Source organism: Arvicola amphibius, chromosome 10 (assembly GCF_903992535.2).
Source record: "Arvicola amphibius chromosome 10, mArvAmp1.2, whole genome shotgun sequence".
NCBI lineage: Eukaryota > Metazoa > Chordata > Mammalia > Rodentia > Cricetidae > Arvicola > Arvicola amphibius.
In genome coordinates this window covers 116,356,662-116,379,083 of record NC_052056.1, presented here as the reverse complement: position 1 = coordinate 116,379,083, position 22,422 = coordinate 116,356,662, and the positions used below count along the sequence as shown (strand labels likewise).

The 22,422-nt window shown below is 42.3% G+C and overlaps 1 protein-coding gene across 3 annotated transcripts in view; it reads right to left on the bottom strand.

Annotated features, from left to right (window-relative positions):
- Positions 1-22,422, bottom strand: part of Taok3 (TAO kinase 3) — a 189,010-nt gene that overhangs the window by 83,557 nt on the left and 83,031 nt on the right. For all 3 annotated transcript variants that reach the window (XM_038345127.2, XM_038345129.2, XM_038345128.2), the window contains 3 exons: positions 9,147-9,360; positions 1,501-1,572; positions 109-210 (listed from right to left, as the gene is read on the bottom strand). In XM_038345127.2, coding sequence (XP_038201055.1) covers positions 109-210; positions 1,501-1,572; positions 9,147-9,266 — 294 coding nt within the window. In that variant the 5' untranslated portion in view covers positions 9,267-9,360. The remainder of the gene's footprint in view (positions 1-108; positions 211-1,500; positions 1,573-9,146; positions 9,361-22,422) is intronic.

The window sequence follows — 22,422 nt, the reverse complement described above, 5'->3', positions numbered from 1 at the left end:
CAATCACAAAAGTCTATTGGGACAGAAACAGGACTTAAAATTTTATAGTTCAAATAAATAATTTTAAAAATTAACAGAAAAAAAGAGACTAGAGATGCTCTGACTTACCCAAGCGGTATGTTCCTTTAAATAGCAACCTTTGTACTCGATGGTGTTCGGATGCTTCAACTTTTGTAAAAATTTAACTTCCTTAAGAATATCTTGCCATTTCTATGGAAATCAGAAAAACTGTTTTATTAATCAGGCTGAAAACAGCATCTATCAAGTGTGTATATACATATATAAATACATTTTATAGATTTCTTCTTCTGTGTTAGATGGCTATAAGGTAAATGTTTAATAAATGAACCAGCTAGTTACCTTGTGCTATATTGTTTTAATACAACGTAAGGTCCAAATCTCTCATCAAATATATCGAAATCAAAGCACCACTCACATCCATGTTCCATGCTGGAAGGTTGTCGCTTAGATGCAATATCAAGAAGCCTTGCTCGAGCCCCCACAAGAGACCACATATGGCCAGCAGTTTTCTGTGCATCCAAAGGCAGCCCACTTACTGAGTAACCTAGAAAGGCCTAATTCTCTTTCCATCTTTCTGAGTGTTTTCTTTTTCTTTTTGAGACAGAGCTTCTCTGCGTAACAGTCCTGGCCTCAAACTCACAGAGATCCACCTGCCTCTGCCTCCCAAGCGCTGGGATAAAAGGTATGTGCCATAACTGCCTGGCTGGCATCTTTCCCTAACTCTTTGGGCCTTCTTGCTGTTTCTCTAGGGCAGTGGTTCTCAACCTTCCTGATCCTACGACCCTTTAATATAGCTCCTCATGTTGTTTTTGTTACTACTTCATAATTGTAATTTCTCTACTGTTAGCGAAATTACATTACTGAATCTTAATGTAAATATCTGATATGCAGGATATCTGATATGTGACCCTTGTGAAAAGCCATTTAACCCCAATGGGTTGCAAGTCACAGGTTGAGAAACATTGCTCTAGGGCCTCCCTCCCCGTCCGCCATGTGCCATGGCAGCTTAAATGGCACGGTTTTCCCTTGTCTCCCTGCTGTCTGGCATGGGCAGCTACTGAGGTTTGCAGTTTGCCTTCCTGGGGAGGGTTTCTTTTAAAACTCTCACGAAACCGTCCTTGATTTGAAAAGGGAACACAAAATAACAACATTGTGATAAATACTTAAATATCATTCATGGATTACGTTATGGAAAGCTTTCTCTATGTTTGATGGACACACACTAATCATATGTGTTATGGGGTAATCTACACATCTCCCTGCTGTAATTATCCTGGGAGGGGGTCCAGCCCGTTTGTCATCACAGACACTGACCATGCCTCTGTGGTGAGAACAGTGGGCTCATCCCTTCTAGTGACTTTTGAAATACACATTACAACCCTGGGGACGAGCTGCCCTCCCCTGTGTGGACGCCAGAGCTCAGAACTTGGCGGCCTCACTCAAACGTCACACATCTGTTTAGGCACGGGACTGTCTTACCTCATGGGTCTGCTTCCCACTGTAGGACATTTTCTTGATGGCAACCACCTCGTTGGTGTGAGCATTTGTTGCCTGTTACAAGAGAGAGGAAGAAAAATAGAAAGAGTTATGCTATTCAGGCACCTTAGCACTGGGCTAGAGCCTCGCAACATTTGCTCCCACACCTCGGCAACATTGTACTTGAGGACGCTCCCACTGACTTCACAGGAACGGTTTCTCAAATGCTTGCTGTAATAACATGTGAGAGTTATAATAGGACGTCAAGAAAAGACATGGTCACACGAAAAAAAGCAAAGTGACAAAGGTTGGGATTCACCTTCTTAGATGCCCAACAATGGAGTACCAGCTAAACACACGAGATCAACCATGAAAAGAAAGAACCAGACAATCAGGATGGAGAGAGCGCTCAGAGTTAAGAGCTCTGGCTGCTCTTACGGAGACCTGGGGTTGGTTCCCAGCACCACATGGAGGCTCAAAGCATCCATTACTCCAGTTCCAGGGGATTTGGCTCCCTCTTCTGGCCTCTGTGGGCACTGCACACACATGACACATATATGCAGATGAGTAAAAATAAATCTTTTAAAAAAGAACCAGACAACCCTCAGAAACACACACACACACACACACACACACACACACACACACACACCCCACACACGTTTATTGATGTACCTATTCAGCAGGTAGCCAAGACACTTTCCCAATGCTAAAGTGCAGGGAAAATGAATGCATATTAAAGAATTTTATACTCTCACTAAGGTGACAGGATCTATTATAAAAGGTACCTACAAGTTAAACGATTCCAAATTCTGAAGGTCTCCAAAAAGGCATGGATAAGGCAATTATTGATTTATAGTGTGTGTGTGTGTGTGTGTGTGTGTGTGTATGTGTGTGTGTGTGTATATATATATATATATATATATATATATACTGTCATTAAAAACAAAGCCTTGGTCTGGGAGTCGGCCATAGCTCAGCATGAGTAAGGCCCTGAGTTCCAGCCCAGAACCAGAAGTAAACAAACAATGACGCATAGTACATGCTTGGTCATGAAGTCATAATTTATTCTGTAAAAAATCAAATTCTTCACGTTTACAAAAAGAAAACAGGATAGAGGTACCGGAGAGCACTTGCCCAGCATGTGTGAGGCCTAGGAGCCACCATCTCAGGGATGGGGAGCAGGGGAGAAGAGAGGAGAGGAGAGGAGAGGAGACTCGAATAGAATTAGACAGAGCCATTAAGTGATTCCTCATGGGTTGGAGAGATGGCTCAGCAGTTAAGAGCACTGCTTGTTCCTCCAAAGGTCCTGAGTTCAATTCCCAGCAACCATATGGTGGCTGGCAGCTATCTGTAATGAGATCTGGTGTCCTTTTCTGGCATACAGTCATACACACAGGCAGAACACTGTATACACAATAAATAAATAAATCTAAAAAGAAAGTAATTGCTCATTAAAAAAATTATAGGCGATGCTGTTTGCTGTTGCTTCCTTACGTCTACGGGGCCATCCTAGTTGGACTAGCAGTGTACACTTACTCTGGGACTCAAAGCTGAAAACAGTTTCCATGTTGATTTCCTATAGACATGTGAAGGTGCTTTGCACATGTATGTGTGTTCACTGTGTACGTGTACATGTGCACGTGGAGGCCAGAGGAGGACAGAAGGCCCTGTTCTATTGCTTTACACCTTATTCTCTTGAGACCGGGTCACTCATTGGACATGGAGCTAGACCAGCAGCCAGTGAGACCCAGTGATCCTCCTGTCTCTGCCACTGACAGTGCTGGGGTCACAGGTATGTGAGGGTTGTGTGGCCACATCCTGCTTTTCATTGGTGCCGGGGATTCGAACTCAAGTCCTCATGCTTGGAGAACAAGTGCTCTTACCCACTGAACCATCTCTCTAGCTGAGGTATGGGAAATTTTTAGTACAGCTTTATATTGGTTACAAGTCAGAACAAGACACTTGGAAACTAAGATAATTGATAAATGATAGAGATTTACAACAGGCCATGTGGCAGCGGCGCACGCCTTTAATCCAAGTACTTGGGAGGACAGGAGGATCTCTGTGACTTCGAGACCAGCCTGGACTACAGAGTGAGTTCCAGGACAGCCAGGGTTACACAGGGAAACCCTGTCTTGAAAACAACAACATCAAAACAAAAACAGAAACAAACCCAAAAACCAAGCAAATGAAAAGATTTTCCAACAGAAGAGGAGACTGAGCAATCTCTCCTTTATGGTGCCCTGCACTGTACTCTGTGTAATTATGGTTATCCTGGGAACACAGACTCACACTATGTATTTCCAATAGAATGAATGATCTTGGGAGTTCTGGACAAGATCGTAGACTGCAGACATGCTTTCTGGGAACTTCCTGTCTTCTTATTGTTTCCATTCTCCAGACTGCTGCTAGCTTATAAAGATACTTTTAGTTATTTATTTATTTTGGTTTCTCAAGACAGGGTTTCTCTGTGGCTTTGGAGCCTGTCCTAGAACTAGCTCTTGTAGACCAGGCTGGCCTCAAACTCCCAGAGATCCACCTGCCTTTGCCTGGGATTAAAGGCGTGTGCCACCACTGCCCGGCACTTATTTATTTTTAAGATTTTACTTGTATTTAAGAGAAGTGTTTAAGTGTGTGGGTGTGGTTTTGCGAACATGAATGCAGAGCCTGCGGGGTCAGAAGAGGGTGATGGAACCCTCAGAGCTGGGGTTGCAGAGCTGTGAGCCACCTGATGCAGGTTCTAGAACTAGCTCAGGTCCCCTGCAAGAGCAGCCGGTGCTCTTAACCCCTGAGCCATCTCTCCAGCCCTGAGAAAAGTACAAAAGTGAGCACTGTTTTCATTTTGTTCTATTGCATTTATGATGGAGGCCAAAAGCAGTTCTGCCGTGATGGACTGACTGAGATGCCCTGCAGAGGACCAGCTGGCTCTAAGAAAGCGCTAGAGACTGTAGAACTCACAGTGGCTTGAGTGACCAACATGAACTGGGCTGGCACCGAACTCACAGAGGTCTGCCTGCAGCTCGCGGCACAAAAAACAGAATGGTGTAAATCTAAACCATAAAAGGTTGTTGTTGTGGAATAGTCTTTTTGTACATTGTGAAGATTTATCACTTGGATTGGTTTGATAAAAAGCTGAATGGCCAATAGCTAGGCAGGCTTTTTAGGGCAGAGAGGATGCTGGGAAGAAGAAGGGTGGAGATACAAAGAATTGCCAGCCAGACATGGAGTGAGTCGGACACATAAAATGGGATAGAGGTAAAACCTAGTGGGCTGGAGAGATGGTGCAGTGGTTAAAAGCACTCCTTGCTCTTTCAGAGGACCTGGGTTAATTTAAATTATAAGAGCTAGTTATAAATAAGCCTAAGCTATTGGCCAAGCTTTTATAATTAGTAAGAAGTCTCCATGTGGTTATTTGGGAGCTGGCTGGCGGACAGAAAAAGTCCATCTATAGTATGTCATCAGGCTAACACTTCTTATGTTCTGAGTGGAACACACACCCTCAGCCAATTGGTTCCACAAGAGATTTGAGAACTTATGAGTCACTTTCAACTCATTTCCTGGCACCACCCCACGTACAGTACTTAACCCCAAAGAGTCAGCAGGAGTTACAACATAACATGTTGGTCTCCCACCCAAGTACTAACCAGGTTCAGCCCTGCTTCGCTTCTGAGATCAGAAGGGATGAGGTCTGCTCAGAGTAGTATGGCTGTAGAATAGACTGGATCTTTAAGACTAGCTAGAATAACTATGATTCATCAAAAAAAACCTAATTGGCCATACCAATAACTATGAGTTTTCCAACATTCATTCATCCAACCAGCAAATCTTATTAATTTTTAAAATTTATGTATATATTGTTGTCATTGGTGGTGCCACCGTGTGAGTGTGGAAGTCAGATGGTAACTTGCATGAGTTGGTTTGATCCTTCGACCACAGGTTCTGGGAGCTGAATTCAGGTTGTCCACTGAGCCATCTTCCCCAGATCCAGGACAAACACATATTATGTGTTCATCTTTGTTAGGTACTGTGCTAAATGGAAGGGGCAGAATTGTGGGTAAATATGCCTGGCACACACCTCTCCTCTAATAGGAGAGACAGAAGACTCAAAGCAGAGCTGGGTATGTGGCTTAGTGTGCCTTAGTGTGGCTTAGTGGGTACATTTCTGGAAGGAATGAGGTCTATACTCAGTACTGATGTGGGATGGTTGATGAATAAAGCTGTTTCAGCCAGTGGCTTAGCAGAATACAGTCAAGTGGAAATTCAAACAGAGATAGAGAGAGAGTAGGCAGAGTCAGGGAGATGCCATGTAGCTGCTGAAGGGGATAGATGCCGGAACCTTACTAGTAGGCCACATCCTCATGGCGATACATAGATGAATAGAAATGGGTTAATTTAAGATGTAAGAGTTAGCTAGGAATATGCATAAGCTATTGGCCAAACAGTGTTGTGACTAACATAGTTTCTGTGTGATTATTTGGGTCTGGGCAGCTGGGAAATGAATGAGCAGTCTCCTTTACACAATGTCTAAAGATGAACAAGAGTCAGCAGAGGAGGGCGGTGAGGAACACTCCAGCAGAAAGGGTCACACACCATCCTGTAACGGGTGATAGAGAGACTGAAAGGGGAAAGAATGGAGCTTAGATGCACAGGGACCACACTGGGATGGCCTTGTTGGTGGCTACAGCAAGGACATTAGCTTAGACTAAGAACAGAAGTGAGGTTACAAAGCCTCTTTAGCAAAGAAGAGTGAGCTATAGTGAGCTATACACATGAGCACACACACACTAAATATATATATATACACACACACACACACACATATACATGTATACACACACATACATATATTTCTTTTTCAACACACTGAGGAGAGTACAAGTAGACAGAGACCAAAGGGGTAGTAAGGTCTTCTTGGGAACAGTGGCCCTGGAGTAACAAGAGGAAGGATCCCTCCTTGGCCAGAAGGAAGGTGTGCCATGCACGATAAATTAACAACAACATCTACGATGACCAACGGGAAATCAATCTTTGAGGCTCTGTCTACATGTCCACAGTAGACAAAAGGGTAAAAGTGTTTTATTATTTTTGTAAGTTTCATATTAAAGCGTTGGCATCCTTTTTACCTATCTCTAGTGAACACACTTCTGTATGTGAACAGTATAGACTAGTGGTCACCTGTAGGCATCAAAACCTCCAAAGTCCCTCTATTGCTTCTCTGGTTAAGTACTAGCAACACATGACAGGCCTAGCACCCACTGCACACAAGGGTGTTAGCCTTCCCATGAGAGTGTTCTTCAAAGGGACAGACATGAGTCAAAATGCCAGAGTCTGTCCCAAAGCAACCACCCTGTGACACGGGCTTGCTTCTAAGTGTCATTGTATTCTTGGTCTCCTGTATGAGGCACTGGGACCTTGGAAATGCTCTGTCTGCTTTTTAAAATAGAAGAGTCAGGTAGAGATTGAGGCAAGAGAGATTCAGAGAGGACGAACTGATCCTAGAGCAACAGGAGTGAATGGAGCAACAACTGGTAAATGTGTCTGAACAAGGCAAACACGCTAGAATGAAGGCATGCAGCCGGGCAGTGGTGGCGCACACCTGTAATCCCAGCACTCAGAGACAAGGCAGGCGGATCTCTGTGAGTTCGTGGCCAGCCTGGTCTACAGAGTGAGTTCCAGGACAGCTAGGGCTGTACACTGAGAAACCCTGTCTGGAAAAACAAAACAAAAAAACAAGCAAGCAAACAAAAAGAAAAGAATGAAGGAATGCATAATGTTTCCATTTTATTTTTAAAAATTTTAGAAATTTATTTCTATTTATAAGTATATGTGTGTGCCTGCTTGCGTATGTATGTCACATGTAAGCAGGTCCTTGTGGAAGCCGGAGGGGGCTTTGGATCCATGAAGTCTGAAGTTACAGTGACTGTGATCCACCTGACACGGGTGCTGGGAGCCAAACCTGGGTCCTCTGCAAGAGCAGTACTGGCTCTATCTAACAACTGAGCACCTTTCCTGGCCCCAAATGTTTCCATTTTAAAGAACTTAAAAACTAGGTAAAACAAAGTTACTCTGCCTCAGGGTGTCAAAGTAACAGTTACATAAAGGGCATCAGAGGGGCTTCTGGGATCCAGCACTATTCTTCTTGTGCTGGTAATTCCCCAGAGACTGCCTTTTAATTATTGCTTAAAATATATATTTGTAAGGGGAGGTACTTGCTTTTGCTTTTCTGTTGGGTTGAGCTTTCAGCTTTGTACATGCTAGACAATGCTCTACCTCTGAGTTATATTCAGGCCAATATTTTTGTGTGTGTACTTCTTTATGTATGACATATTTATAATTAAAAATACTTTAAAGGGGCTAGAGAGATGATGGATCAGCAGTTAAGAGCACTGGTTGTTCTTCCAGAGCTCCTGACTTCAATTCCCAGCAACCACATAGTGGCTCACAACCATATATAATGGGATCTGATGCCCTCTTCTGGCATAGAGGCATATATGCAAAAAGAGCACTCATACGTTAAAAAATACATAAATAAATAGAATTTAAAAATAGGATCTTTGTGAAAAAGGAAATGGGAAAATAAATAAAAATAGAAAAGAAAAAGGAAACAGGATTTTGCTTGGGTATTTAATATTATAGTAAAAAATTAAGACTAAACATGAGACCATTAAATAGAAAATGGTATTCCCTTTCAGCCATAGGAAACTGAGTCAGGGATACAATACCAAGATGAGTATGGGATGTGGCTGAAGAAAGGTGGGGCTATGGCAGCACAGGCAGCAAGAGCTGCAGGAGGGCTCAGAGGAGACTCATGGTGAGGCGAGTTGCAGGAGAACAAGCTGGACACGGGGAACCTTATTGGGAGAAGGACAGCTGTACCCGGAAGGTCGAGGCTGAGGGCCTCTCGAGAAGAGTGATTAGAAACAGGGCTGGGGAAGGAGAAGGTACAGTTTTCTCTGTTCCTCATTGTTTTACTAGGCTATGTGCTCTGCTCTGATGAATCAGACTCCCGCCATTTCAAGTGGAAGAACTCTGTTTCACATGACCGGCTCCAGGTGAATCCATCCATCCATCCATCCATCCATCCATCCATCCTCCTACCCACCTATCCATTCATTTATCCACCCACCCATCTATTTCCCTACATTTACATAATTCTTACCATTGGCAGGCATTATGCTAGTTGCTAGCAACACAGTAATGAATGAGATGGACATAGCCCTGTTATCATGGTGCATATGATTTAGGGTACATGTTTAGATACATGACTAGTCACTGTGCTAGCATGTATCTAAACATAAACACGGGCTGTTAAGAGGTAGAGGGTTGAATAGTAAAAACTGTCTTGTGAAAGTAATGTTTAGGCTGAAATCTGCCAGACTGATAAGGGCTCCACAGTTGGGATGTGGGGTTTGGAAGCTTTGGGGTGAAGGGATGGAGAGTAGAGGCTGAAGGAGCTTGGCATCTCGGGGAAACACATGGGGCTCGACTTTATCACTTTGCCTTACCATGGCTGGAATAGAGCCCAGCGCTCCAGAGCTGCCTTCAGCAATGACCATGCATCTCTACAGGGAACACAGTGTGTTCTCCAGTAGACAGCGGAGCTTATTCTTTCTGAGCCTACTCTACCCCATCGGCCAATTACTTACAAAGTACACAGCTCCGAAGCTCCCGTGTCCGATTTCATGCAAATCGATAAAAAGCTCCTCAGGGTCATCTTTGTAGAAGAGGTCAGCAATCTCTGGGTCCTTCAGTACTCCCTTCGGCATGGTGGCCAGCGGGGCAAGCACGCTGCTCTTTGGTGGCCCAGTCCTTTTGTCTCTCTCATTGACTGCTATTTTTGTTCTTATGAACCTTCAGCCCCTGCAGAAGAATGAGAGTTGCCTTTCAGTTCTTTCTAACACACTTTTTTTTTCTCATTTTTTTAATTAAAAATTTCCATCTCCTACCCTCCTCCTCCCCCTTCCCTCCCCTCCCTTCCACCCATACCCCCACTCCACCCCTCTCCAAGACAAAGAGCCGTCAAGGTTCCCTTCACTATGTTAAGACCAAGGTCCTCCCAGCTCCCCCTAAGTCCAGGAAGGTGAGCAACCAAACTGACAAGGCTCACAGTGAGCCCATCCATGCTGTAGAGTTCATGCTCATTGCCGTTGTCCTTGGTTTCTCAGTCCTCCTCCACCGTCAGCCACATTCAGAGAGTCTAACACACTTTTTTGATGATAATACAAACACAAATTAACATTGAGAACTTATCCGAGCCAATGAGATTGCTCAGCGGGTAAAGGTGCTCGCTACCGAGGCTGATGACATGAGTTCCATCGCCAGAACCCACAGGTAGAAAGAGAGAACTGACTCCTGCCAGTCTCCTGCCCCCACATGTATGTGGCATGTATGTGCCCACCCACCTCAAACAGATAGATAGTATCTTCATCTTACAACTTAACAGTAAAAGGACAAGAAGCCCAAATTTAAAAATTGGCACAGGACTTTAATAGACTTTTCTTAAAAAAATAAAAAGACATAGAATATGTCACAAAGCTTAACATCATCATCAGAAACAAAAATCAAAATCCATAGCCAAATAATTTTGTGCTCACTAAGACAGCTATAAAAGCAGAGAAGTCTTGGGAACTGGAGAAGGCAGGGACAGGGCTCTCTATACCAGCAGGCAGGGATGCAGAACAGCACAGACATCTTGGGAACAAGAGTTCATGAAAAAACCAACCAACCAACCTGTCAACAAACGACAAACCAATCAATCAACCAACCAACCAATCAACCAACTAAGCCTAGTACCTGAAGTTAGCGTTTGTCTTAGGAAACCACTCCACTGAACTGGAGTGGTGGCTCAGAGGTTCAGAGCACATGTTACTCTTGCTGAGGACCTGAGTTCAATTCCCAGCACCCATGTCAAGGGGCTTACAACCACCTGTAATTCCAGCTCAAGGGGATCCTATATTCATCTCGCTTTTTCAAACACACACACAAACATACACAACTAAAAAATTGAAACAGAAGAGAATAATATTGTTAGGTACATACCCAAGAGAAAGGAAAAGATATTCGTATAAAATACTCAGACAAGTTTCAGAGTGGCGTTATTCCTAATCACTAAAAAGTAGAAATAACCCAATGCCCAGTAACTGGCGAGTAAATAGAACATAGTATATAATAGAATAAATAAAATGGGATATAATAGCCAGTCATAAAAAGGAATAAAGGGTCGGGTGTGGTGGAATAAGCCTGGAATAGGGAAGTAGAAGCAGGTAAACTGTGAGGTCACTCTCCCTTGTTTTATATAGTGAGTTTGATGGCAGTGTGGGTGGGCTTCATGAGACTCTGTCTCAAAAAGAAAACACAAGGACTATCGTGGTCTCCGCTCCAACGTGAATGGGTCTTGTGAGAATTATGTTAGGTGAACAAAGCCAGCATAAGAGACCACATATGTATGATATCAGCTACATAAGATTCCCAGAAGAGATAAACACATGGAGAGAATACTGTCCACTCAGTGGGTGTGGTCAGGGACACATCAAGAGGGCAGCTGGTCTATTAGGACGCTGAAAATGTCATAAGTTGACTGAGGGTATGATGGGCAAAGCCAGTTGAATCCAGCTCTGGATGGGACAGGAAGGTTCATGCTCTGGACTGGTATGTGCTGTGGAATGATCCTTCTGTATACTGGGAAAATGTGTTGTTCTCATTAATAAAAACTGATTGGTCAACAGCTAGGCAGGTGTTGGGGGTAGAGAGAATGCTGGGAAAAAGAAGGTCAGAGATAGAGAAGTTGAGAGCCAGATGCAGAAGGAGCAACATGTAAAGTACATCGATGAGACTAGCAAGCCTCGGGGCAGCACACAGATGAACAGAAATGGGTCAATGTAGGTTGTAAGAGCTGGCTGGAGACAAGCCTAAGCTATTGCCCAAGCACTTATATTGATAATAAGTCTCTGTGGTTATTTGGGAAGCGGCTGGCGGAACAGAAAAGTCTGCATGTGATGTTTTCTTGCAGCAAGGGGCTCAGGTGACTTGACAGTTCTTTATTTACCAAGGAGAGAAATTGCTATCGACTAGAGACTGTGGCCATGCCGACTCTGAGAGGCCTCTGAACAACTGGAAGCTTCCATGAGTAGCAGAATGCCATTTGGCTTGTCTGTGTGTTCTCATACTGATAAATGAACACTAGTTCATTCTGTGTTAATTCTATTCTTTCCTTGATTTGTAAAAAATATTGGGATGCTACTTTTCCTCTCTTGTTTTATCATAAATAACCACTCCTACACACAAACGACCACTTATTTCTGTTTGAACTAGTTATAGTATAGACTGTTTCTTCTTTGAACCCTGGCTAACCAGGCCAAGCATTTTATTATTAGCCAATAAATCAATTTTCTTCAAAATATGATAGTCTCAAAATTTAAAAGGTCACTTGTTAAAGAAGTAGAGGTGGCAGTGCCGGCAGGTACCTCCCTCTTGTGATGCGACAGGCCGGGTGCAGTGCACACGGCTGCATGCCTCAGCTCACCTGAATCATCAGTGTACGTAGGTGAGCACCCGTCAGCCGGTCCATCTTACTGCACCAGTGCTTACACAGCATTGTATCAGGCAGACTGTCAGCGTCGGAACCCATGTCATCCTGTATTTCACAGTGGACTTGGGTCAAGTAAATCAACAGACACCCAAGGACAAAGTCGTTGACTGTTACAAACCAAAGGGGAGTATCTCTCAATATAAGAGTTTAGAAGGCCGAGCTGGTCAGTTTTTTACTTACAAATCAAAAATCCAAGCCTTCTTAGGGAGAAATAAATGTAGTTCATTTACTCCAGAGTGCGAGAGTTGGGAGCAGAAAATATGAAGCTGGTGTCAAGCCAAGAAAAACCACAAAAGGCCTATAAAGCCACACTAAGAAATACGGACTTTATGCCATGCGAAACAGGGTGCCACCAAAGGCTTTGAATAGAAAGACGGGTCCACCTCGCCAGAACTACACCTTTCATCTCGGGCCACTGTCCTTGTCTTCAGACACTGACAATCAGGTGTAGCACCAACATGCAGCACCCACAATATTGTGGGAAGGCACCGGCAGCTCACAGTGGGCTTGCCTTCCTTGTTCCTTCTGGAGACCACACCCAGCAGGAAGTGTATGACATCCCCCCCCCCCCCCCCCCCCCCCCCCGCCTTAAGAAAACCGGAGAGAACTAGTAACTGAAATTCAGTTGCTGAAGTGGGTTTTGAATTTCTGAATACTTTGACTTCAGTTAGGATTAAACTAAGTTACTAGCAGTCAGTTCCGAGAAGACAAAAGATTATGCTGTTATACTATAGACCAAAAGGAGTTTTTTTTTTAAGAAATAGATTTTTAATTGTACAAAAATGAGGCCTTAAAAAAAACTCTCAGAAGAATGATGAGTGAACATTTAATTAGTAAGCACCACAGCAGAGGCAGACGCCACACACTAAATCAATAAGCTTGACTACCCATAATTAATAAGTTCAAAAATAGAAAGAAGAGGTTTCTGGTTCTAGCCAAGATGGAGGAACGGGCACTTGATTTATTTATTTTCTGTCACCTGAAACAATCAAAGCATTAGAGGAAACGCACATGGGATGGTACTTGAAGACAGGGGCTGCCAGGCCATTGACAAAGATTCCTGACATATGAGAAGCAGATGCAAGCCACAAGACCTCCAGTGTGCACCCCGGGATGGTTTCCGGGTGGTACAGGTAGAGGCTGAGGGACCCATGGTAGGAAAAGGGAACTGTGAGGCTCTGAGGTGACCCTGATGGCTAGTGTTCACAGGGCACAGCTCAAATAGAGGAACAGCGTCAGAGAGGGTGAGAGGAGCCATACAGGCTCCCCGCTGGTCTGCAGCATGTGCTGGCAGGGAGAGCTAGGCCAGCCTAGGACAGAGTCACCTGAAACTCACAGAGAAAACGGTACCTGGGACTCACTCTGCAGCACAAGTTGGCCTTGAACCTGAGGTAATGCAAGGACAGTAAACATATGACTGGAGCCCACGTGTTTAAAATCAGAATAAGGAGCACTTAAAGCAGAGATGTACAGGATGGAAAAGACTCAAACAACTCGCATTAGGGAAAGGGCGATACAAGGTCTGGGATAAAAATAAGTTGCACAGGATGCAAAATGGAAAAAAAAATATTAGTAAAACATAAAAGAAAGATGAATAAAAGAAAAAAAAAGAAAGATGGATGGAAGGAAACATAGCCGAGTGTCACCCGGCCGGGGACACCTTCATATTCATGCAGCTCATATATGTCCAGCTGGCATCCCTCACAGAGAGGAAGATATGTCAAGACGATTAAAAAAAAAAAAGAGCTGAAGAGACAGCTCCGTGGTTAAAAGCACTGACTCCTTTTCCAGAGGACCCAGGTTTGATCCCCAGCACCCACATGGTAGCTCACCACTGTCTGTAACTCCAGTTTCAGGGGATCTGATGCCCTCTTCTGGACTCTGTAGGTGCCAGGCAGGCATATGGCACATAGACATACAGACAGGCAAAACACTCATATGCATGAAATGAACAGGTAAGTTAAAAGATAAGATAAAAAAACAAAATCAGGGGGCTGGAGAGATGGCTCAGTGGTTAAAAGTACTGACTGCTCTTCCAGAGGATCCGGGTTCAATTCCCAGCACCCACATGGCAGCTCACAACTGTCTGAAGATCCAGTTGCAGGGGATCTGACACCTTCACACCAATGCACATAAAATAAAGTTAAATAAAAAAAAACAAAATCAGTAAATATTTCTTTGGAGAAATAATGTTGGGAACATTTACAAATCTGGAGAGAATCAGAAACTCTGGGACCTGAAGATGTGTATGAAGAGTCAGGGACAAAACACGCTAAGGCACATTACAGGAAAACCGTGCAAACTTGTGGTAAGGGCTGGAGGAGCGACTTGGGTTAAGAGCACTGGTTGTACTTCCAGGGGAGCGGGTCTCAATTTCTAACAACTATATGGTAGCTTTCAACCACCTGTAACTCCAGTTCTAGGGCATCCAACGTCTCTCTTGGCCTCCATGGGAACCCTGGGCAGTGGGAACTCATACAGTACACAGATATGATATAAATACAGGCAAAACACCCATACACATGGAAATAAAAATTAAAACCACATTGTGATAAAGTCGTAAAAATAGTGTGATGGCGCATCTCCATTGCCAAATTGATGTGCTCCAAAATCGCCTAGAAGAAGGAATTACCTTGACTATTAACTGAAGTGGGAAGGAAGGCCCGCCCACTGTGGGTGGCTCCATTCCCTGGGCTGGATTAAAGGTGGAAGTGAGTTAAGCATCAGCATCCACCCCTCTCTGGTCCTTGACTGTGGAGGCTGTGACCAGCTGCCACGTTCCTGTGAAGTCCCTGACACAACACAGGCCTGTGTGAAGGGAACTACTGAGTGAGGTGTGTGAGCTTCTCCATTATGCAAATTTCCTTAAAGCACAGTCAATCCTTTCAACTAAAATGACAATGCACCGTGAGGAGTGGAGCATAAAGAGGTGACAGCCCCAAGACTGGGTTTGGAGAGGGAAACTGGAGTGTGTTGTTATAAAGACACTACAGACAACCTCCACTGGAGCCAGCAGGCAAGGAAAGCCTGCCAACCTGCACTGCCACCTCGTGACATCTGTTGTGACTGGAACTGTGGTCCTGACTCCACCACGAGGAGTGACCATCTGAGCCTAGGATCCACTGGCACCTGAAGGACTGGTCACTGGATACACAACCCTAACTACACCAACTGGAGGAAAAGATGGGTAGACAACAAGGTAAGGACACACTGAACAGCATCAAGAGCAACACAGCACCACTAAACCCAGAGGCTCTACAGCAGCACTGTATAGAGGAACACCCCAACACCCATGAAGCAGAAGAAGACGACCTAAAAAATAACTTTAGGAGAATTTTTGAGGCTGTTAAAGAGGAAATGAAAAATTCTTTCAAAGTTGAGGAAAAAACAAACAAAAAATGGAAGAAATCAACAAATTCCTTAAAGAAAACCAAGAAAAATCAATCAAAGAGATGAAAGAAATGATTCAAGAATTGAAAACTGAAATAGAGACAATAAAGAAAACACAAACCAAGCGAATTCTGGAAATGGAAATTATGGGTAAATGATCAGGAACTACAACTGCAAGCATAAACAGCAGAATACAAGAGATGGAAGAGAGAATCTCAAGTGTTGAAGATACGATAGAGGAAATAGATTCATTGGTCAAAAAAATGCTAAATCTAACAAAAGCTTAACACGAAATATCCAGGAAATATTAGACACCATGAAAAGACCAAAACCTAAGAATAATATGGATAGAAGGAGAAACTCAACTCAAGAGCACAGAAAATATATTTAACAAAAGCATAGAAGAAAAATTTCTCAACCTAAAGGACATGCCTATGAAGATCCAAGAAGCTTACAGAACACCAAAGAGACTGAACTAAAAAGAAAAGTCCTTTTGTCACATAATAACCAAAACACTAAACATACAGAATAAAGAGAGAATATTAAGAGCTGCAAAGGAAAACATATAACATATAAAAAGTAAGTAAAAAAGCTGCAGAGAAACCCTGTCTCGAAAAACCAAAAAAAGAAAAAAAAAAAGAAAAAATAAGTAACATAAAAAGGGAGACCTATCAGAATTACACCTGACCTCTCAATAGAAACAATGAAAGCCAGGAGGTCCTAGTCAAGCATTATGCAGACATTAAGAGACCATGGATGCCATCCCAGATTACTATACCCAGAAAAACTTTTACTCACTATAGGTGGAGAAAAAAAAGACATTCTACAACAGAACCAGATTTAACCAACACCTAGCCACAAACCCAGCCCTATACAAAGTACTAGAAGGAAAACTACAACCCAAGGAAGTCAGCTACACCCACAAAAACACAGACAATAGATAATCTCACAGCAGCAAACCCCAAAGAAAGGCAACTCACCTAAGAAAAGGCACAGGCTAACAGATTGTATATAAAAACAGAATCCATCCTTCTGCTGCATCAAGAAACACACCTCAACCTTGAAGACAGACATCACCTCAGAGTAAAGGGTTGAGAAAAAATTTTCCAATCAAATTGACCTAAGAAACAAGCTGGGGTAGCTACCCTAATATCTAACAAAACAGACTTCAAACTAAAATCAATCAAAAGAGACAAAGAAGGACATTTCATATTTGTCACAGGAAAAATCCATCAAGAGGAAATCTCAATACTGAACATCTATGCCCCAAGTACAAGGGAACACTCACATGTGAAAGAAACACTACCAAAGCTTAAATCACAATTAAACACCACATACTAATAATGAGAGACTTCAACACTCCACTTTTACTATGGGGCCGGTCTGCCAGACAGAAACTTTTAACAGAGAAATAAGGGAACTAACAGATGCTATGACTCAAATGGACTTAACAGACATCTATAGAATATTCCATCCAAACACAAAAGAATGTACCTTCTTCTCAGCACCTCATGGAACCTTCTCTAAAATTGTCCACATACTAGGTAACAAAGCAAACCTCAACAGATACAGAATAAAAAGAATTGGAATAACCATATGGCTTAAAGTTAGAATTCAACACCAACACTAATTTCAGAAAGCCCACAAATACATAGAAATTGAGTAATGCTCACCTGAATCACCAATGGGTCAAGGAAGAAATAAGGAAATTAAAGATTTCCTAAGATCCAATGAAAATGACCACACAACATATCCAATTTTAGAGGACACAATGAAAGCAGTGTTAAGAGGAAAGTTCATAGCACTAAATGCCTACATAAAGAAAGTGGAGAAATTTCACGCAAGTGACTTAACAACATACCTGAATGCTAAAACAAAAAGAAGCAGACTCACCCAGGAGGACTAAACAACAGGAAACAATCAAATTGAGAGCTGAATTCAACAGAATAGAATCAAAGAAAACCATATAAAGAATCAATGAGACAAAAAGTTAGTTCTTCAAAAAAAATCAACAAAATATATAAACCTTTATCCAAACTAACCAAAAGGCAGAAAGAGAATATCCAAATTTAAAAAAGTCAGAAATGAAAAGGGGGACATAACAACAAACACGAGGAAATCCAGAGAATCATTAGGCTACACTTCAAAAACCTGTACTCCACAAAATTGGAAAACTTAAAGGAAATGGACAACTTTCTGAATAAATATCACTTACCAAAATTAAATAAAGACCAGAAAAGCAAATTAAATAGACCTATAACCACTAAGGAAATAGAAGCAGTCATCAAATGTTTCCCACTCCCAAAAAAGCCCAGGATCAGATGGTTTTAGTGCAGAATTCTACAAGATTTTCAAAGAAGAACTAATACCAATACTCTTCAAATTGCTCCACACAATTGAAACAGAAGGAACATTGCCAAATTCCTTTTTACGAGGCTACAGATACCCTGATACCCAAACCACACCATGCTACTACTAAGAGAATTACAGACCAGTCTCACTCATGAACACTGATGCAAAATACTCAATAAAATACTGGCAAACCAAATCTAAGAATACATTTTTTAAAAAAGAAAATCCACCATGAGCAAGTAGGCTTCATCCCACAGATGCAAGGATGGTTCAACAATAAAAATCTGCTAATGTAATCTACCATATAAAAAAAACTGAAAGAAACAAACCACATGATCATCTCATTAGATGCTGAAAAAGCCTTTGACAAAATTCAACATCCCTTCACGATAAAAGTCTTTGAGAGAGCAGGTACATACCTTAAACATAATAAAGGCAATATACAGGAATTCAACAGCCAATATCAAACTAAATGGAGAGAAACTCGAAGCTATCTCACTGAAATCAGGAACAAGACAAGGCTGTGTACTCTCTCCATATCTATTCAATATAGTTTTTGAAGTTCTAGCTAGAGCAATAAGACAACAAAAGGAGGCCAAGGGGATAGAAATTGGAAAAGAAGAAGTCAAACTCCCACTATTTGCAGATGATATAATAATAGACATATGTGACCCCAAAAATTCTACCAGGGAGCTCCTACAACTCATAAACACCTTTAGTAATGTACCAGGATACAAGACTAATTAAAAAAAACCAGTAGCCCTCCTTGACACAGATGAAAAATGGGACGAAAAGGAAATCAGAGAAACACCACCCTTCACAATAGCCACAAATAACATAAAATACCTTGGGGTAATTCTAACCAAACAAGTGAAAGACCTGTATGACAAGAACTTTCAAACTTTGAAAAAAGAAATTGAAGAAGACACCAGAAAATGAAAAAATCTCCCATTCTCTTGGGTAGGCATAATTAACATAGTAAAAATGACAGCCTTACCAAAAGCAATCTACAGATTCAATGCAATGCCCATCAAAATCCCAGCAAAATTCTTCACAGACCTCAAAAGAACAACATTCAACTTCATACAGAAAACACACACACACACAAAATCCAGGATAGCCAAAACAATTCTGTACTACAGAAGAACTTCTGGAGGCATCACAATCCCTGACTTCAAACTCTACTACAGAGCTACAGTACTGAAAACAGCCTGGTATCGGCATAAAAACAGACAGGAGGATCAGTGGAACCAAATTGAAGACCCAGATATCAATTCACACACCTACAAACATCTGATTTATGAGACAGAAGCTAAAACTATAAAATGGAAAAAAGAAAGCATATTCAATAAATGGTACTGGCATAACTGGATATCAACATGCAGGAGAATGAAAATAGACCCATATCTATTGCCATGCACAAAACTCAACTCCAAATGGATCAAGGACCTCAACATAAAATCAACCACACTAAACCTCACAGAGGAGAAAGTGGGAAGTACACTTGAACGCATTGGCACAGGAGATCATTTCCTAAATACAACCCCAGTAGCGCAGACACTGAGAGAAACAATTAATAAATGGGACCTCCTGAAACTGAGAAACTTCTGTAAAGCAAAGGACACAGTCAACAAGCAAAACGATAGCCTACAGAATGGTAAAAGATCTTCACCAACCCCACATAGAACAGAGTACTGATCTCCAAAATATACAAAGAACTCAAGAAACTTGACATCAAAAGAACAAATAATTCAATAAAAAAAGGGGTACAGACCTAAACAGGTCATCAAAAGAACAAATAATCCAATAAAAATATGGAATACAGACCTAAACAGAGAACTCTCAACAGAGGAATCTAAAGTGGCTGAAAGACACTTAAGGAAATGTTTAACATCCTTAGCCATTAGAGAAATGAAAATCAAAACAACTCTGAGATTCCATCTTACACCTGTCAGAATGCCCAAGATAAAAAACACTGATGACAGCTTATGCTGGTAGGAGTGCAAATTTGTACAGCTGCTTTGTAAATCAGTGTGGTGATTTCTCAGAAAATTAGGAAGCAATCAAACTCAGGACCCAGCAGAACTGCTGTTGGGTAGATACCCAAAAGACACCCAATCATACCACAAGGACATGTGCTCAGCTATGTTCACAGCAGCATTATATGAAACAGCCAGAACCTGGAAAGAACCTAGATGCCCCTCAACCAAAGAATGGATAAAGAAAATGTGGCAGATTTACACAATGGAGTACTACACAGTGGTAAAAATAATGACATCTTGAAATGTGCAGGCAAATGGATGGATCTAGACAAAACCATATTGAGTGAGGTAACCCAGACCCAAAAAGACAAATATAATATGTATTCACTCATAAGTGGCTTTTAGACATAAAGCAAAGAAAAACCAACCTACAATTTACAATCCCAGAGGAACTAGACAACAAAGAGGACCCTGAGAGAGACATACGTGGATCTACATAGGAAGGTGAAAGAAACAAGATCTCCTAAGTAAATTGGGGTCATGTGGATCACAGGAGAGGCGGGGAGAGGGGAGGGAGGGAGCAGAGTGGAGAAAAATGTAAATCTCAATAAAAAGAATAAAAAATTATTTAGAAAAAAATAGAGATACTGCGCTGGGCTGAGGGGAGAGAAACTGGGGTATGCGGTCACAGAACCACTGCACTGGCTGAGGGGGTGTGCCAACCCCCCATTTCTGCACAGAACATGTGTACACACATCATATATGCATACAGATGTACTCAAATTAGCAAGACACAAATAAGCTGACCATCAGGGGACAGAGGACATAAGCCTGCTGTAAAAAGAGACGAGTTTGCTGGTACCAGGAGCAGATTTCAGCGCAGGTTACTGCTGATACTGAAGGGCATGATGATGCTGATCATGCTAAGGGCATGAATCCAGTAGAGAATATGGATCCAAGTGTTTATGCCCCTCAGAATAGGACATTAAAATATGTGGTTAAAAACTGACTTGAGCCAGGCCGTGGTGGTGCACGCCTTTAATTTCAGCACTCAGGAGGCAGAAACAGGCAGATCTCTCTGAGTTCGAGGTTAGCCTGGTCTACAGAGAGAGTTCTAGGATAGACTCCAAAGCTACACAAGAAAGCCTGTCTGGAAAAACCAAAAACCAAACCAAAAACCAGCCAACCAACCAAATAAACAACAACAAAAACATCTAACTTGATGGGGGTCCATGGGTTAAGATGCAGTGCTTACATGCGTGAAACTGTCAAAGAACAGGTAAAGATATTCTATTAAAATACTTTTAAAAAGACAATTGAGGGACTGGAGAGATGACTCAGCAGTGAAGAGCCCTGGCTGCTCTTCCAGAGGACCTAGAATTCCCAGCAACCACATGATAGCTCATGCCAATTTGTAACTCCAGTTCCAGGGGATCTGATGTGCTCTCCTGGCCTCTGTGGGTACCAGGCATGCACATGGTGTGCAGGCATACATGTGGACAAAACACCCATGCATAAAATAAAATAAAAATAAATAAATCTTGAAGAATAATCTGTGGGTTGAAGAGCAAATGAATAGAGAAATAAGAACCCATTTTGACTGGATTGAAAAACGCAAGCACACCTGGGTGCTTGCAACCTTAGTGCTTGAGGGTCTGAAAGGGGATCACTGTGAGTTTAACAACAGCCTGGGCTACAGAGTGAGACTCTTGTCTCAAAAATAAAAACAATTGAGTAAATCTAAAAAGAAAAGCAAAGGCAGGCACAATGTATCCAAACCATATCATGTTGCTAACTTTCCAGAGCAATGCAAAGCATGGGACACAGGGCAAGTTTTAAATCAGTGACCTCAACTTGCACTGTGTATTAGCAATAAAAACAAGCCAGGTGGGGATGGCGCACACCTTTAATCCCAGCACTCGGGAGGCAGAGATTGGTGGATCTTGGTGAGTTCAAGGCCAGCCTGGTCTACAGAGTGAGTTCTAGCACAGGCTCCAAAGAAACCCAGTTTTGAAAGACCAAAAAGCAAACCAAACCAACCGAGAAAAGAGTCACCTGAAACTAAAGTGAACAGAGGGAATAATGAAGATTAAGAGGAAATTATTAAAATAAAAAATGCAATGAAAGCAAAGCTGACTCTCTTAGGAAAAGAATTATTAATCTTATATCTAATTTATTTGTTAATAAAAAAGAGACATGAAACAAATGACATCAGAAAAGAGAGAGGAGACACTGGTGTTGGTCCATAGGCACTGGGGGATTGGGAACTTTTCTGAACACTGTTGTATAAACAAATTCAAGGACTTGGAAGAAATGGTCAGATACTTCAGAAGACACAAATCATCATAGTTGGCTCAAGAAAAAAAATCATCTGTTATATTAAAACACCTGAAACCTGAACTGATGAGAGGCTCAGCATAAGCCTGTGGCTTGAGTTCAATCCCTGGAGGCTACATGGTGCAAGGAGAGAGCCAACTCGTGAGGCTGACCTCTGACCTCCACACACGCACTGTGGCATGCTGGTGCCCTCTGACCTCCACATACACTGATGCTGGTACCCTCTGACCTCCACACATGCACTGTGGCATGCTGGTACCCTCTGACCTCCAT